Below are 18,587 nucleotides of genomic sequence, written 5' to 3'. Positions count from 1 at the left end.
AAGGGATGCAGGGAGTTGGGGGTCCCAGATACCTTTTTGTCAGGGTGAAACATGGACATAGCCCCCTGTGCAGCATATTCTCTGGGTGTCAATGTGTTCCTTTCAGCTCTGACTCTCCACCTATCAGGTACTCTACCTCTGAGGTACCTTCCTTTTACTCCCTTTTATAACTGGGGAGACATTTTTTTCTGCTCGGTGGGGTACAGTAGCACCTTTCTGGAATACTTGCCAGTTTGGACAGTCTGGTTTGCAAGGATGCACTCCCCCCTCTCCTATCCACTTCTTATCGGAGGAGGAAGGAAGCACAGAAGAGGAGGATTGTATACCAGTTGTAGGGAATGCTGAAGACTCCAAGGATTCTACGCCTTAAGAACCTGGGGTTAGAGTTTATCTTGGATCCAAAAAGCCTCTGAATTTTCTTGCAGGTGTTTGCACTACTCTGAAATGGCCTCTTCCCAAGTCTTCTGCCAAGGTTTCAGGACTTGGTGGCTTCCACAAGATCCTCAGTTCCTCCCTAAACATTCTCACTTTAAGTATGTTCTGTACTTAAGATTGGTCTCATCCTGACAAAGCGTTCACTCCACCAGAAAGGTTTGCTCAGCAAAACTCCATGGAGAGTAAGTTCACTAAGAAAAGGCGTATGCCTTCAGTAGATCTGGCGGTTTCTTACCTCAGTAGCGCATGTCTGCCAGAGTCTCAAGGCATGACGGGAGAAAGAGAGATCCTTCTAGCAGAAATTCCGATTTAGATCGGGAACCTGGAAGATATCCCTTGTGGTCTCCGCTCCTGTGTGGACACCCTAAACAACTCCATACAACAAATTTCTCATCTGGGACTTTCGTCCATGCACATGCTCAGGATTCTATGGCTGAAGTGTAGGTCAGCTGAACCACCCTGCAAAATGCATCTGGAACGTTTTCCTTTTCAAGGGAAAGTTTGTTTGGCTCTCCTCTGGACGATTACAACTATAAGATATCTGGAGATAGGTGTACTCTGTTACCATTTGGTAAGAGGGGTAAGAATGGGGCTCCTAAACCTGTTGCTTGCTCTACTTCAATGAAGCATTCCTTTCACCAGCCTAACGTCTTCCCCCTCCACACTTCATGCTTTCAAATATTTCTATCCATGTGGTTTCCAAACTACTATTTTTAAAATAGTCATCTGTTTCTGGGTCTTCTGGTGATATTGCTTTGATTTGTGTCAGTTTTTTGTTTTTTTTAGTCAGTCACCCCTTTTTATCAGTTGATTAATGTTGTGTTTGCACTACTGTATATTCATGAATATATTATCCACTTGAGCTCCGGAAGATTTTACCCCCTTCATGACCAGGCCATTTGTTGGTATACCGCACTTCTGTTTTAACTGGTAATTGCACGGTAATGCAACACTGTACCCAAACAAAATGTATATAATTTTTTTCACACAAATAGAGCTTTTGGTGGTATTTGAACACCACTGGGTTTTTTATTTTTACTTTCGGCTATAAAACCTATCCAATAAAAAGATTGTAAAAATCAAATTTCTTCATAAATTGTGGCCTAAATGTATTCTGCTACGTCTTTGGTAAAAAAAAAAACCCAATAAGTTTGTTATAGCGCCTAAAACCGTGTGTGTGTGTGTGTGTGTGTGTCCGTGTCCCCCGTCCGTGTGTCCAAATTGGGCCCAATTAGCCATTTTCCCTCCCCAGTGACTCGTTCGTGTTACAAGGTCTCAGTGTGAATGGGGAGCGGGTGTGTTAAATTTGGTGTTTATCGCTCTCACTCTTATTGGTCACTGGAAGTTCAACATGGCACCTCATGGCAAAGAACTCTCTGGGGATCTGAAAAAAATAATTGTCTACATAAAGATGGCCTAGGCTATAAGAAGATTGGCAAGACCCTGAAACTGAGATGCAGCACGGTGGCCAAGACCATACAGCAGTTTACCAGGACAGGTTCCACTCAGAACAGGACTTGCCATGGTCAACAAAAGAAGTTGAGTGCACGTGCTCAGCGTCATATCCAGAGGTTGTCTTTCGGAAATATGAGTATGAGTGCTGCCAGCATTGCTGCAGAGGTTGAAGGGGTGGGGGGGGGGGGTCAGCCTGTCAGTGCTCAGACCATACGCCGGACACTGCATCAAATTGGTCTCCGTGGCTGTTGTCCCAGAAGGAAGCCTCTTCTAAAGATGATGCACAAGAAAGTCCGCAAACAGTTTGCTGAAGACAAGCAGACTAAGGACATGGATTACTGGAACCATGTCCTGTGGTCTGATGAGACCAAGATCAACTGATTTGGTTCAGATGGTGTCAAGCGTGTGTGGCGGCAACCAGGTGAGGAGTACAAAGACAAGTGTGTCTTGCCTACACTCAAGCATGGTGGTGGGAGTGTCATGGTCTGGGGCTGCATGAGTGCTGCCGGCACTGGGGAGCTACAGTTCATTGAGGGAACCATGAATGCCAACATGTACTGTGACATAGTGAAACAGAGCATGATCCCCTCGGAGACTGGGCCGCAGGGCAGTATTCCAACATAACGACCCAAACACACCTCCAAGACCACCACTGCCTTGCTAAAGAAGCTGAGGGTAAAGGTGATGGACTGGCCAAGCATGTCTCCAGACCTAAACCCTATTGAGCATCTTTGGGGCATCCTCAAAGGGAAGGTGGAGGAGCGCAAGGTCTCTAACATCCACCAGCTCCGTGATGTCGTCATGGAGGAGTAGAAGAGGACTCCACTGGCAACCTGTGAAGCTCTGGTGAACTCCATGACCAAGAGGGTTAAGGCAGTGCTGGAAAATAATGGTGGCCACACAAAATATTGACACTTTGGGCCAATTTGGACCTTGTCACTTAGGGGTGGGCTCACTTTTGTTGCCAGCGGTTTAGACATTAATGGCCGTGTGTTATTTTGAGGGGACAGCAAATTTACTTGTTATACAAGCTGTACACTGACTACGTCACATTGTAGCAAAGTGTCATTTCTTCAGTGTTGTCACATGAAAAGATAGAATCAAATATTTACAAAAATGTGAGGGGTGAAATATATATATATATATATATATATTATATATATATATATATTATATATATATATATATATATATAATATTTTGTTGTGTTTTTTTTTTTTTAATTTAGAATGGGATTGTGATAGCAGATTGTCCGCCACTCTGACACCACCAGCGACATTAATACAGCGATCATTGATATTATATAACGTCACTGTACTAATGACACTGGCTGGGAAGGAGTTAACAATATATATTTATTATTCTTTCTCTCTCATTCTCGTCCTCTCCTTTTGCCCCCCACGACAGAGTAATGCCAGCAACATGTCAGATGCTCCTGTTTTCTGCTACATTTGAGGAGTCAGTGTGGGGTTTTGCTGAGAGGATTGTGCCTAACCCAAATATCATAAAGCTTAAGAAGGAAGAGATGACGCTTGATAATATCCTGCAGTTTTATGATACCTGCGACAGCAAAGAGCAGAAGTACAACGCGTTGGATAACATTTATAGCACATTCATCGTTGCTCAAGCAATGGTATTTTGCAGGGTAAAACTTTTCTTTACTACATATGATTTTGTTGTCTTTTGAATTGCACTATTTTGAATGTAAATACTTGTTTGAACTCAGTAGAACCCAAAAGCTTGTTTTTAGTTTTGGACAGTGTGGAGTAGTTGGAACCACTCTCAGGTTTTATTGCTGTTTCTGATAACAAAAAAAAAAAACTTAAAAAAATACTCTCCGTACAAGTTAAGAGCATAATGTCACGGTGCTGACCAATCAAAAGCCCTCTAGCCCATACTGTCATCCCTGCAGGGAGAGGAGAGAAAGCTGTGGGGATTTGAAATCCCCGCAGCTTTCTCTTCTCTCCTACATCTGAGGATGGTATACATCCCCACACACCCACTCTCCATTCAACATGGGATCAGTGCAGAGAGGTTTCCCGCACCTGTGTGAATTCAGGCTATGACTGGCCTGGGTTCACACAGGAGCCGTGGCGAAACTGTATGCAGTTTAGACAGGAATCACATTCCTCTTCAACTCACATACTATTCTTTGCAGTGCAATCTGCATTTTGTGTTGACATAAATGGGGTCACAAAGCACCAGTTTCTGGTATCGGGAGCATTTTCACAAGTACGAGGTATCGGTGCATCCCATCTTGAACATCTGATCTGTAGAACAATTAACAATAGCTTTCGGATTAATGGATACACACAAGCCCTGGTTGCCTGACAAGCCTACGTAGCCTGTCTGGGGAGGAGGGAAGTTAAAGGAGAAGTACAGCCAAAGCTCTTTTGGGTGTACTTCTGTGGGTCACATGAGTGCAGTTTGTTTTGCACTCCTGTGACTCATTCTCAGGTGACAGCCGGCTGCAGTTTGCTGTCAGCTGACGTCACTCAGCTGGTGCAGGCTGGATGAAGATCCTGACTTTAAAGTTGGGATCCACCCCAGAGGCTGAGAGCCTGAACCAGCCTCTCCTTCCCCTTCCCCAGCCCAGTGCTCCAGTGAATGCAGGGGGGGCAGAGCAGACAACGGTGACTGACAGTCATAGCTGTCTGCTCAGAGCCGCTGTGAGAACTCGGTCATGTGATCACCCGATTGCACCCCCGCCCCGCAGCCCTACTTCTCTTTGGCCAGCCGCTCATTAGCAGCTTTACTGCTACAGGGCATCGTGTGTGTGTGTGTGTCAGTCAAGAGCATTGAGGAGATTTTGTGGGACAAGCAGTTACTCTAGAAGAGCTGGACAGGGCCGTAGAAGGTCCTTAACCCATCAGCAGGACCGGTATCGCCTCCTTTGTGCCAGGAGGAACAGGATGAGCACTGCCAGAGCCCTACAATTTCTTTCTAGTGCAAAAATATATTTTATTTATTTCAGGTACTTGTATAGCGCCGTCAATTTATGCAGTGCTTTACATATATATTGTACATTCACATCAGTCCCTAACCCTCAAGGGGCGTACAATCTAAGGTCCCTAACTCACATTCATACATACACATACTAGGGACAATTTAGAGAGGATCCAATTAACCTACCAGCATGTCTTTGGCTTGTGGGAGGAAACCGGAGTACCCAGAGGAAACCCACGCAGGCACATGGAGAACATGCAAACTCCAGGCAGGTGGTGCCGTGGCAGGGATTTGAACCAACGACCCTAGTAATCAAATAATGCCTGGTCTGGTCATGAAGGGTGGTAAATCTTCCAGAGGGCAAGTGGTTAAAACAGACCGGCTACAGCTAAAACCACGTGTGTTGTGTTGCTGATCACAAGCCTGCTTTGACAGCGAACATCTTAGAATCTCCCCTAAATCCAGTCTTGTTAGCTTGTTAGTGTAATAAACATGATTTGGACAGTTAATGCTCCAAGAATTTTTTCTCCACCCGCGATGGCTCTATACCATAACATCTTACCCAATCACAACAAGAAGGTGATACAGTGCTCATCTCCACTACTATAATCTAGGTTTTATCTGTTGCCTGTCCTCTCTCCGAGAGGATTTTAGAATGATGATTCTTCTGCAGCTGTCTGTTTGCTGTCTGTTCTCATTTATTTTTCCTTTTATTTATTTTTTTTAACAAAAAAAAAAAATAGACCCGCAAGACAGCGAATTGGCTTGCCTGTGAAATGCTGAATGATGGCCACATGGTGGAGCTTCTAAGTGGAGAGCTTTCCGTAACAGAGCGAGCCTGCGCTATTCAGAGATTCCGTGATGGCAAAGTGAAAGTTCTCATTACAACAAATGTCTGCGCTCGCGGTGAGTTGTTTTTGTATCAAGCTTCGAGGGAGATGGAAGGAAATGGGAGACTGTAAAGCCTGGTACACATTGGAAGTGTGTAGTAACTATGCGATGTTAGTACAGTGACCACCTCGCTGAGCTATTGTGTTATGACAGTCCCCTCCCCCGTCAGAACACACCGGTCAGTGATTACAGCCATTGGCTGCAAGCGCTGATTGGCAGCTGTTTTTCCAGTAGGCCCGTTTGACAGAAGCCGGACGTTTGGCTGGATTCTGTTGGACATGAATGTTGGGCAGTTTCTATTCAACCATACCAGCTGACATTCGGCCCGTGTGTACCAGGCTTAAGTGTACTGATTGTGTGGTATTGTCTTGCTTCCTTTTTAGTGAGGCTCTTGAGTGGATTTTGGGTTTTCCAAGATCTCGGTGGCTTGCAACACTAGCTGTCCTTTTTGAGTGTAGATGGTGTGCAATAAAGCTTAGGACCTGGTAACAAGTGGTACCAATTGTGGTGCCATGTTGGATCTATCCTCTTAAGTATTCTAGCTGAGCTGCTGGGTCATTACTGTCTGGGAGGGGGAACTGGGTGAACTGAACCTCTGAGTTACTGCTCTGAGGGGGAGCAGGATGAGCAACACTCTACATGCGGGGAGGTGGTGGCAGGGGGAACTCTGGAGTCACTGTTGGGAGGAGGAAGTAGGCGTTGGGAGGGGAGAAAATGGGTGAGCTGAGTTGGTGGGAGCAGAGCTGCTGGGTGAATTGAGTTGAGATTCCTATGAAGAAGTTCTGTTCCCCCAACAGCCCCAGCAGAAAATACTGACTTTTCTATAAACCTCTCCATATTCCCTGCCACTGGGGAGTCAATAGCCCTGTGGGGCTCCAGTACCCACTAAAGTTTGGGTATTCCATGTAATGGTGCACCGTAATGAAAATTTCAGTGCCAAAAACCAAAAATTCAGGATGCCCTTGGCTGAAAATCGAAACCATTTTTTTAAAAAAAAATTTTAAATGTAATTAATGTGGCTGATGGTTTTTGCATTGAAGTCATTAGAGGACACACTTTTGCATTGAAGTCTGTGGAATGCAGCATGGCATTATTGGCAAAATGCTGATAACCCCATTTTCGGCCGATGTGTCGGTGCGTCCCTAGTTCCATGCTGTATGGGATATGACTGGTTAGGAAGCCAGAAGTCACAATTTTTGTATTTCTTTTTAGGAATTGATGTGGAACAGGTGTCAGTTGTGGTAAATTTTGACCTACCAATAAACATAGATGGTCTGGTTGATTTTGAGACTTACCTGCACCGTATCGGGCGCACTGGCAGATTTGGCAAGAAAGGCACCGCCATCACTCTCCTTCAGAAATGCTACCTGAACATGCTACATCAAATAGAAGAACATTATGGTGAATAGTCCTTCATATTTTTAAAAAAAATCATATGTATGTTTTGTTTTTCTTAAAAAGGCTTATATACACTATATTGCCAAAAGTATTGGTCGGCCTGCCTTTCCACGCACATGAACTTTAATGGCATCCCAGTCCATGGGGTTCAATAGTCAGTTGGCCCCGCCCTTTGCAGCTATAACAGCTTTAACTCTTCTGGGAAGACTGTCCACAAGGTCTGTGGGAGGTGTCTATGGGAAGGTTGGACCATTCTTCCAGAAGCACATTTGTGAGGTCATGCACTGATGTCGGGGGAGGAGGCCTGGCTCACAGTCTCCGCTCTTAATTCATCCCAAAGGTGTTCTATTCGGTTGAGCTCAGGACTCTATAGGCCAGTCAGGTTCCTCCATCCCAAACTCGCTCTTCCATGTCTTTTATGGACCTTGCTTTGTGCACCAGTGTGCAGTCATGTTGGAACAGGAAGGGGCCATCCCCAAACTGTTCCCACAAAGTTGGGAGTATGAAATTGTCCAAAATGTCTTGGTATGCTGACACCTTAAGAGTTCCCTTCACTGGAACTAGGGGGCCAAGCCAAACCCCTGAAAAGCAATCCACACACACCATAATCCCCCCCTCCACCAAACTGTATACTTGGCACAATGCAGTCAGGCAAGTACTGTTCTCCTGGCAACCACCAAACCCAGACACGTCCATGGGATTCCCAGACAGAGAAGTGAGAATTGTCACTTCAGAGAACACGTCTCCACTGTTCTAGAGTCCAGTGGCGGCGTGCTTTACACCACTGCATCCGACTGTTCGCATTGCATTTGGTGATGTAAGGCTTGGATGCAGCTGCTCGCCCATGGAAACCCATTCCATGAAGCTCTGTGTGCTGCTGTTGTGCTAATCTGTAGGCCACATTAGGTTTAGAGGTCTTTAGCTATAGACTCTGCAGACGGCTGGCGACCTTTGTGCGCTGACACTGCTCTGTCATTTTATGTCGCCTACCACTTAGTGGTATTATAACAAAGTGGAAGCAACTGGGAACAGCAACTCAGCCACCAACAGTTGACCGTGGAATATTTAGTATTAGGTAAATTTCACAGATGTACTTGGTGAATTCAGATGTGGTAGTGTGACAGGTTCGCACCTGTGCAATGAGCCCGAGAGCAACCCATTCTTTCACAAATGTTTATAGAAGCAGTCTGTATGCCTAGGTGCTTGATTTTATACACCTGAATCTAATGATTTGGAGGGCTGGCCCAATACTTTTGACAATATAGTGTACATTGGCATTTGAGGGTAAAGGGGTTACTAATCATGGCACAAGATGGATTCCAGCCCTTATATTTTTCCATGGATGCCAGCACAGTAGTTCATAAAAGAGAAATAAGGACCAAGCTCTTTTGGCCATATTGCCCCTGTAGGTCACTTAGTTCTGCACTCCTGTGACCTTTTTGAGCTGAAGTCCACTGTCAGCCTCCCGAGGTTCTGCTCCACTAGTCCCTTCTCCTAGTGTAGAGATGCATCTTTTGTTGGCCTCATCCAGCACAATTATTAGCTGCTAATCCCAGAGGATCAGCTTGAGTGTACAATTTACAAAATGAAACTGATTGAGGCTCCCGAGTAAAGGATTTATATGTGGTAACTACTTTATCAGTGCCCAAAGTTCATGTCAGATCTGGAAATTTAGTTTGGCCTACACCACCCAGGATGACTCTGGTAACCTCTTGGGGGGGGGGTGGAAGCTGCCCACCTACTAATCAGATGGCCTACAGGCAGTGATGTATTTAGGTGTTGTGCTGCCCTAGGCAACACAGAAAATTGTCTGCCCCCATGGACACCGACAAACACCCACCCCCCCCTCCCGGGGAGAAAGACTGACATTGACCAGTGATAAACAAAAAGACACCCATCTTCACAGCTTCAGACATCCCCGGGAATGAGAGTCGGGCTCTGCATACACCATCAAGCAGCCTCTCTCAGATCCCACCTTGTTCCCATGGTGTGTCCCCCTTCTTTCATTCCTTCTGGGGGGAGGTGCTGCCCCCCAGAAAAATGCCACCCCAGGCAAGTGCCTTCTGGTAAATATGCCCCTGCCTACAGGGACCCACATCCAACATAACTGTGACATTGATTTGAACACTTTTTTTTTTTTTTTTTTCTTTTTGGTCCGGGTTCATATCAGACTGCAGAACCCCTATTGCAAAAACGTGTCTGGCAGTAATACTGTTTTGTAGAACTCTGTGAACATGATGTCACTTATTCCTTACACCTTTTTATCATTTCAGATATAAAAATCAAGAGAATCAACACGGGGAATGTGGATGAGCTTGAAAAGTCTTTGCCATTGAGGAATCTTTGAAGGGAAAAAAAAAAAAACTATTAGAAAACATTTGCACTTATTCAGTTTCGGAATAAAGGATATTCATTTGATACAAATGTTTCAGGGTTAGTATTAAGAATGGTCTATATTTCTACACCCACCACCTATAAAGCCGCTCTCAGTCCTGCATTAGGAAGGATATGAATCTGTTGGCGCACAGCTGAGCGGGGTTTGTGTTTTTTTTTTTTTTTTTGGGATTCCTTGATGGATGAGGCTTGCTGGGCTTGTAGTGACCATTATAGTACTAAGCATACTGTTTGACGTTTACAGTTTGAAAGTTTTACTTTTGTGAGTTGTTATATTTGTGAATATTCGTTGGTATCCTGTCCTCACTTTTGTTTTTCTCCCCTTTTTGTATATGTCTTTTTTTTATTAACTTTTTACAATGCATGACCCAAACTTAAAATGGTGTTTGAGAAACAGAGACATCACACGTGCTGTTTAAGCCTAGGTTCACACTAGGAAACGCATCTGAACCTGATCGCACGTTGTTTTTGTTTGCAACCTGCTTTTGGGGTATTAATTTTCAGTTGACGTATGCAGCAGATTACTTTGATTTTGTGGTGCAAGAAATGCACAGGGATCGCGGTTTCCTGCACCACATCAGTGTGAACTGGGGCTAAACAAGCACAATATTTAACACTGGTTGCTTTAGTGGTTGTAAAGGTCGCTAGTGTGAAAAAAGTTATTAAACAGAACTTTTATTTACTGTGACTGCAGGTTTCTTTTTTTTGTAAAGGTGTGGCTATAATAATTCCTGGCATCTGAATTTCAGGTCACACAGTCGCTTTAGCGAGTGATCCATAGACCTGCTTGTGTTGAGGGGAGCATGATGATGTCATTGCTGGAAATTATGTTGTCAGAGTCTTGCTGTGTTTCCATGGCAATGAAACAATGAGTGGTTTAAAGTGGTTGTAAAAGCTGAAGGATTTTACCTTCATGCATTGTATGCTTGAAGGTAAAGAACCGGTGTGCAGCAGCTCCCCCAGTCATTCACATCGCTGGATTGCAGTGAGGTTCAGGTACGTAGTGTCTCGGGTCTCTGCCTTCTCATTGGCTGAGTCAGCAAGTAGGTAGTCAGAATTGTTAGGCTGTATATCAACAGCATCTTGACACACTATTAGTGGAGAACTATATTATTCCTGGGTAATGTCCATGTCAGTCTGATTCCAACAAATTCACCACTGATATACGGCCCTGCAATTCTGGCTTTAGGTTTTCAGGTATTTCCATTGTGGGTGACTTGGGGAACAGCCAGCTCAGAAATTGATGTCCAGCTGATGATAAAGTCCTAAAGAGGTCCAGCTGAGTGCGGAACCTGCAGCAGCTGTGAATGCTTAGGTATAGTACTTGACCTGGAGCAGGTGAAGGTAATGCTTCCACAAGAAAAATGTCAATTCCTGGTGGCGTTCATGGAAAGTCCCTTGATTTGGACATACATGCAGTTTCTTGGGAAAGTGGTAGCCATCTTTGAAGTGGTCCCCTATGCCCAGTTCCAAGCCAGACCTCTATAACCTGTTGGAATGGGATAGGGAAAAAAAACTCTTCTGCTCAGGAGCAGAGTACAGGCAAGTGGAATGTCTCAAATTCTTGGCTGTGCTCTGAGGGTTGGGGGGAGGAGATACCCACTAAAATAACAGAGTGCACCAGCCTTGCGCATTATCTTTTGCTCAGGGCTCTGAGGAAGAGGGGATCTCTGTCAGCCATTTGGATGATTCCACTTTGGTTGCTGGTGTTACCGAGAGATGCTTTTAGTGCATTGTGGACTCCGATATGTCTGTGTTTGAGTATATACATTTTATTCCTTTTTATATAAAGATGTCAAGGGTAATGTGCAAGACTGGTGTGCCCTCTGTTCCATATTTTATGGAATGGGACAGTCCTGGAGTCTACCAGCATACCTCTACTCCTAAGCTTGGGTTGACTTAGGACTGGTAGATATCCATGCAGATGATACTGGGAAATACTCATGAATTGGTAGGTTTTAACAGATGCCAGCTTGTTGGGTTGAGGCAGTGCTCTAGAGAAGCCCCGTGAGGATGTCGGATAACGAAACTAGTAGGGCAGGGCTTCTTTTGGATGTGACGTCGGGACGCTACTCGTAGACTTTCGGCTATATCGCAGTGAGTGAGGCTCGTCCCTGGTTTCTTGAGGCTGTCATTGCTGGTGTCGGCTAGACACCCTGTTTGTGTGTGCATTTCTGACGTTTTAATAAAACATTTTGGGTTTTAAACGTACTGCACCATGATTTCCTTTTTTGATTCCCCAAACATGATCTATGGTATGGAGACGTGATGACTACCTGCTGTTAAGGCTATTCCATATTTTGCTGATTGGCTGCTTGCAGTATATTGCTCCTAGTTTGGATTACATCTGCTGATCATCGCTCCCAGAGCAAACGCTATCTTTGCTGATTTATAATCTGGTCAGCATGGAACTCTGGTGAGTGTACCCATTTCATTCGGTGGTGGATTTTTTTTTGCACGGTGTTTGATTTATACAAGATTTCAGAACTGTTTAATTACTTTATGGTGGATGGACTTTTATATAAAATTTTTTCTATCACGGACATAATTTTAAATTAATTTTTGTATTTACTTATATTTAGCGCACTCTGATTTATTCACAAGCTCTCAGTTTAGCAAGCATATTTATCAGAGTAGAAGTTTTGGGCAATTTGTCTTGTTCTATGTGTGGGTGCTTCCTATCATGGTGAAGTCAGACTATGCCACAGCTGTGGTATACATCAACCTTGAAGTGATTAAGTCATTGCGCAGGAGAAAGTGGATCTGGTTTTGTCTTGGGCAGAACGTAACATTCTGGCCCTCTCAGCCATCTACATGTAGAACTACAGACTGCAAACCACTTTCCAGCTGAAGAGCCCATTCTCCCAAGGAGCGATGCCAGATGTGGATCTTTTGGATGGACAAATGTGTCCTACACAAGAGATCCTAAAGTGTTTGCAATAGATGCCCTGGTGACTCCTTAGGTTCAGATCTCCCTGATTCTTTGCCTGTGGTTGGCATATCAGGAATTTCCAAGCACCTGCCTAGTCAAGGAGTACAAGGTATATGGACCTTCTAAAGACCTGGGCAGATGAGCCATGGGCTCTTCCACATGTGCTGTCACGGGGTCTAATCTTCCTTCCTGCGTTAACAGGCGCTGGCTTTAAATTTTGACTGCAATAGGAATGGTACATACTCTTCAAAGAACCCGTTTTGTTTTTTTTAAATTGTCAACTGAATACTTTAGGACCAGGCCTTTTCTGACACTTATTTACATGTAAAAATCAGAGACCCTAGAGGAAAAAATGGTGGGCATTTCTTTTTATGTCACACTTTTTTTTTTTTAAACGCAGTTTTGGAAAAAATACTTTTTATGCACATTAAAATGCATAAAAGACAATACATATTGGATAACTTAACATTTTACTTTGCCCACATCTGTATTCCGACAGGCAAACATATACAAAAGGCAAATTGGCAGACATGGTTTAATCTTACATTAACATACAAAAATTGGAGCAGCATTATACAAAGTTTATATACACATAGGGGAGACAATTTAAGAATATGATGGCTTCTGCTTAATAAAACATTTCACAATATATATCTATCTTTTACTTTGATTGGACTGAGCTACGTGCTGAAGACTGACGACGATTTTGCCTTCGTTGCACTGGAGACTCTATGTTCCACTGTCTGGGTTGTGGTGCCCTTAAAAAAAAAAAAAAAAAAAAAGTCAATATCAAGAATACATTTCTCAGATATGCTCTGTAACACGATTTAGTTGCTATCCAAACAAACCCCATAGACCCCTAGGTAAATTATAAAGGAGCTACACTTATAATCCCTACTCTCAAGATATACTTCAGTAGAAATAAATGGAACATTACACCACTACTTTTACTTTAGCTACAGCTAAATGGAAGCTCAGTCTTACAGTGTGCAGAGTAATTAAAACCATTGTCAAGTAGTATGTTTTTGTTTTTTTTTGTACTCCGTCAGCTGACCAAAAGGACATTGTGCAGGATTGTGACCTTGAATAAGGTGACCACAGACTCTGCAGTCAATTTTGCAGCAGTTTTCTTATTCAAGGTCACAATCCTGCACAATGTACTTTGTCTGTTAGTTGATGCTTATAATCATCAGGTGGTTTCCCAAAACTATATACGGTCATAACCTTTGATACTGTACCTCACAATACAGCAAATAAATTGGCAACTTCAGTCAGATTCACCAGCTATACAGCACCAACAATTTGCCCTCTAACTCCATAATACCAGCACCGCACACATTGAATAACAAAATTGAGGCTTCCCAACTATTCCAAAACGAATGTTACATCACTGAGTGATAAGGTAGAAACTGGCTTTTCAGAGGTGATGGCAAGAAAGAATGCAACGGAGGAATATCACCAATTAGTAAACAGTGGTACCATAAGGTTACAGGGATCTAGATGGGGAAACACTGTCTTGATCAAAGAATGGAAAGCTAGTGGTCTCTGGAGCAGGATTACAAGTGCAGAGCCCTGACTCTTGATGCCAAGAGCCAGATGCTGGTCCAAATTCTGTAAGAAGAGAATTCTCACAATAACAAAAAAAAAAACACATTCAGTAGTGAAAACCTCTCTCTGCACACAAAGCAAGGTATGTTTTCCATGCAAGAAGATAAACAGAAAAGTGACGTCAGAAAAAGACCGAGTGGTCCATCAAGTCTCCTGGGAGTTTACTACTTCCATGACATGGCTGCTAAATCAAAGTCTTAATAAAAAAAAAAAAAAAACTACAGGCAATCAGACCTTTTTATTGCAGTAGGTGGGGTTAATGGTCATGTGACCATTGTGGTTGGGAGTCGCATCAGAAAGGTCCCGAATACAAGGAGAGAATGGGACCTTTCCATGGCATGACGACACGTGCTGGGAGGTTAAGTTTACATTCCAGTACAGTGCCTGTGGCAGGGGTTACTGTACTACTGCATATGCATGGGAGTGACAATCACACACCAGCCAATCAACATGGTTAAAGGCCAGCACCTCAAAGAAGTCACAGAGAAGATGCCAGCAAGAGATTGTTGATGTATGCCACTGCTTGAACCCCGTTTGACTGAATTCAGATCAGAGGGCTCTCCATCCAGGAGGATACAGTGGTGCAAAGACAACCAAATGGCCCAAAGTTCTGACTTCAGAATGAGATTCTGGAGCCACCAAACCAGGCACAACCTGGTATTCAGTGTCAGGTCAGTTTAAGGACTGGACTGAACTGACTTGTTCCACAGCAACAGCGTGTTGTAGGGATGTGTAATCAAACTGGGCAAATGGAACTGCCTTAATAAAGGAGGGTACTAGACGGAGGCCTTCTCATGCAGAAGCACAGAGTCGGGCAATTCTTGGACACGAGTCCAAATGTGAGAATGGAAAAAGTTTCAGGTTTCTCCTGGGGAAGAAAAACTTTGGCTTGACATGTATTGAATAAGACAAGATATTCCAAGTGATGGACCTGTTCCAGCAACGACTTCTGAGGGTTCAGGAATCAGCAGAACCTCTAAAAGGTCTGGCCAGCCAGGGCTGAATTGCCCGCCACAACCTGTGCTTACTATTCCTTCAGTAAAGCGAATATATCTCACATAGGGGATGCCCTGGGAGCACAGAAAAGCTAGCGCAGGAGCCAACACCTTGGTGAATACTTCAGGTGCAGTGCAGAAGGCAGGACCACAAAGACAAAGTGCAGAAGACCCACAGGAAAGCAAAGGAATCGATGCACTGGTAAAATGAAGAAATACAGGTAGGTATCTGATGTCCACAGGGCTCAAAAAGTCTCCCCAATGTGGGGGGGGGGGGTGTAATGACAGACCTGGTAGTTTCCACATGACATTTTTGAGCCCAAATGACGATGAGAATGTCAGGATCAAGATGTGGCGACATAGGTAGGTTGGAACTTATGACCCAGGGAGTGGGCTGGGAGAAAAATTCAAACTTGTCACAGAAACCACCTCCCACACATCCAAGCCTCTGAGATGCTGGTTGCCCAAATGTCCACAAGGCTAACAGATATAACCCCCCACTAATGAACATCCCCTAATGCTCAAGATGATCTGAGGGTTTGGAAGTTGAGGTCTGGAGTAACAAAAAGGACTTCAATGAGGATTAAGCCTTCTCAGACAACTCTAGGCTTCTGCTGCTGGGGCAGATAGGTACTCTTGTCCCAAATGCATACTCAATGAAGGTGTGCAGGGCAGTTCCAAGAGACAACCTGTGAAAGGCATGTGAAGCAAGCACATTTTGTATGTGGATTCTGCAGCTCAGGTTAGCAAAGTATGTATTCATAACTCAAAAAGTACTGTTATTCTCCGCCTCCTCAAAAATTTTTTATTTTTTTATTTGCTGCCGTCATCTGACTGACTTTCTTAAAGGGTGGCTACCGTCGTTCTCCATGGTTTCACTGCAAGAGTAAAGCCACCTTCTTTTTCACTCCTGAAGTGAACTAGGGTCTATGGGATTTGTGCCTTGCTTAGAGCAGTGAATGTGACATGAACTACAGTCACTGCTTGTTTCAAGAACAAGCTGAGCAAGAAAAGAAGAGGTTTCAGAGTTCAAAAGGATGTTGCAACGAAGCAGAAAAACAGAAATGTAAAAAAATCGCTCCCCCCCCAAATCTTACTCAACTAGGAGGATGCAGCATTGGTTTGATGCTCCATCTGGCCCCCGCTGACTACGTGTGATAACTGAGCAATCACATGACCACTGATCGCTAAGTTCTCACTGCTGCTGTCTGCTCGCTCGGCTCCCATGTGCGCTCACTGGAGTGCTTGGCTATGGAGTGGGAGAGAGCTGCTGGCTCAAGCTCTCAGTGGCTCACCAAGAGGCTGAGCCAGGTGCCACTCCACACTCTGGGGTGGATCCTGACTTTAAAGTCGGGATCTCCCCCTAGCCTGGACCAGCTGAGCGACGTCAGCTGACAGCGGATTGCAGCAGGACAACACTGGATCTGCTCAGCAGGCAAGTATATTTAAGAGAACCCAAAGAAACAAGTATAATAGCAAAACTCCTCTTGGGTGATTTTTGTAGCAGGGAGTTTTCTTTTGCAGCTTACTAAAATAATTGGAACACTTACGGCTTGTCTGGTGACACCATACACAGGATGTCTCGCTCTTGCTCACGAGAAGCATTCATGGAGTTGTTGGAGGACAAGGTTTGGTTTGCACTTATATAGCTGACACCAGCTCCAAATGTGACATTATGAATGGTTCCTGCAAAGCAAAAAATAAAATTTGTTGGGAGAATACGGCTAGGGAAATGATGGCACAAATATAAATCAAGTGCACACGTGAGCAGAAGGGTTGCACAGATATGGTTTTTTAAATTGGTGAGTACTAATACTCATGATCAAGTACTTGCCGATACCGAGTACCGATACCTTTGCTGTGCAATTTGAGCCCATACAAAATGAATGGGCTCAAATTGCACTTCAAATAATTGCATGCAATTTGAACAGGTTTTAGTCCTGTCAGAATCGCATGCAGTTTCCTGCACCGCTCCTGTGTGAACCCAGGACTGAAGTCACGACAAGCCTGGGTTCACACAGAAGGGGTGGGGAAAACTGCATGCGATTCTTTGCAGTGTGATTTGAGCCCATTCATTTTGTATGGGCTCAAATCACAGCATAAAGGTATTGGTTGAGGTACTGGAGCATTTGCATGAGTACAAGTAATCCCGCAAATGCTTAATATTGACTCCGGAATCAGTACCATCCTAGTGAGAAGCTAACCAAATAGATGAGATTGTAGGTAAAACTGCAGCCATAAACAACTAAGAAAAACTCTCCAGGTCTGCTCTCATTTTTCATGCTGACATAGTCCAAAGCTGCATGTCTACGTAATGGGTAGAAAACATCGGCACCCCAGGTATAGCTCAGTTCTCGAGAAACAATAGTAACCAGATGAAAAAAATCCCTCATCTATGATCAGACATCTCTGGAAACCACGGGTATGACTGCCACCTGACACACCTAACTTGGGCCGGACTGGGTGGTCTACGGCTGTACTCCAGATGTAAATCATGTTTGTACATCTTTTGAACACAGTATGAAATGTTTGATGAGAAACATACAAGACACATTGAATGGCATATGATGTCAATGGAATCCCTAATCTACAGGAGAACCTCGGTTTACGAATGTAATGCGTTCTCCAGGGCGTTTCGTATTGCGAAAAATTTGTAAACCAAAATGTGGTTTCCTATAGGAATGCATTGAAAACCAATCCATTCCGAAGGTCAGAAAAAAGTAAAAAAAAAAAGTTCTGTTTAAAACTCTTTATGAAGTGCACTTTAAAAATATAAATACTGTACAGAGACATGTTAAAAATATTTGCAGAATGGCTCCAAAACTCAATGCAAAAACCGCTCCAACACCTCCCCACTCGACACCACGTGCTACCCACAGATTCCAGCTTGCACAGGGCCGGCGCTGTAAACCTCCCAGGCGCAATTTATCCTGGGGAAACTTGCTTCATTTTGCAAAAAAAAATTTGTAAACTGAGGCATTATTTTCAATGGATTTTCATTCGTAAACCAAAAATTATGTTAATCAAGGCAAGCCTGTATCCTGATTAAGGAATAAACATTGCTCTGCCTCCAAAATATCAGGTTATGAATTTCAGTATTCCTCTCAAAGTTGTAAACTGATAGCTCGGCCTACTCCCCTCCCACCTCACTGGCTGTGACTGACAGGAACAAATAGCATCCATTGCTGCCTCTCTGTCTAATGAGGAGAGAGAGAAGCTGCTATTGTGCAAAACGCAGGATCAAGATCTTACAGGACCTCTATGCGAGGTCCCGATCATGTGATCACTGATTGGCCAATCAGTGATCACATGCAGAGTAGTAAGCAAGATATCACTTCTGACATCGCTTACTATGTGTGAAATCTGTGAATGATCACAGAAGTCACATGGTACAAGGCTATTCACAACAGCCTTGTACCATGTGACAAGCTGTGACCAATCACAGCTCACACAGTATTTTCCAATGGCTGCAAGAATGCAGCCAGAGAGGAGAAATGATTGCTTTTACAGCCTTTATCGTTATAAAAGCAATC

At 43.9% G+C, this 18,587-nt stretch overlaps 2 protein-coding genes across 2 annotated transcripts in view; one reads left to right on the top strand and one right to left on the bottom strand.

Annotated features, from left to right (window-relative positions):
- Nucleotides 1-10,201, top strand: part of LOC149443955 (ATP-dependent RNA helicase DDX25-like) — a 37,225-nt gene extending 27,024 nt beyond the window's left edge. Inside the window, exons 9-12 of the mRNA XM_089655113.1 lie at nucleotides 3,298-3,535; nucleotides 5,580-5,742; nucleotides 6,940-7,128; nucleotides 9,399-10,201. Of these exons, the coding sequence (XP_089511239.1) occupies nucleotides 3,298-3,535; nucleotides 5,580-5,742; nucleotides 6,940-7,128; nucleotides 9,399-9,472 (664 nt within the window). The 3' untranslated portion in view covers nucleotides 9,473-10,201. The remainder of the gene's footprint in view (nucleotides 1-3,297; nucleotides 3,536-5,579; nucleotides 5,743-6,939; nucleotides 7,129-9,398) is intronic.
- A 2,771-nt stretch (nucleotides 10,202-12,972) lies between these two features.
- Nucleotides 12,973-18,587, bottom strand: part of NCAPD3 (non-SMC condensin II complex subunit D3) — a 63,625-nt gene continuing 58,010 nt past the window's right edge. The window contains exons 34-35 of the mRNA XM_089655121.1: nucleotides 16,605-16,740; nucleotides 12,973-13,209 (exon numbers count right to left, since the gene is read on the bottom strand). Coding sequence (XP_089511247.1) covers nucleotides 13,113-13,209; nucleotides 16,605-16,740 — 233 coding nt within the window. The 3' untranslated portion in view covers nucleotides 12,973-13,112. The remainder of the gene's footprint in view (nucleotides 13,210-16,604; nucleotides 16,741-18,587) is intronic.

The sequence above is a fragment of the Staurois parvus genome, unplaced genomic scaffold (assembly GCF_062004578.1).
Source record: "Staurois parvus isolate SC_StPar_1 unplaced genomic scaffold, SC_StPar_1.0 ptg000820l, whole genome shotgun sequence".
Taxonomy (NCBI): domain Eukaryota; kingdom Metazoa; phylum Chordata; class Amphibia; order Anura; family Ranidae; genus Staurois; species Staurois parvus.
The sequence above is the reverse complement of the archived record's forward strand: the minus strand, read 5'-3'. Positions and strand labels throughout refer to the sequence as shown.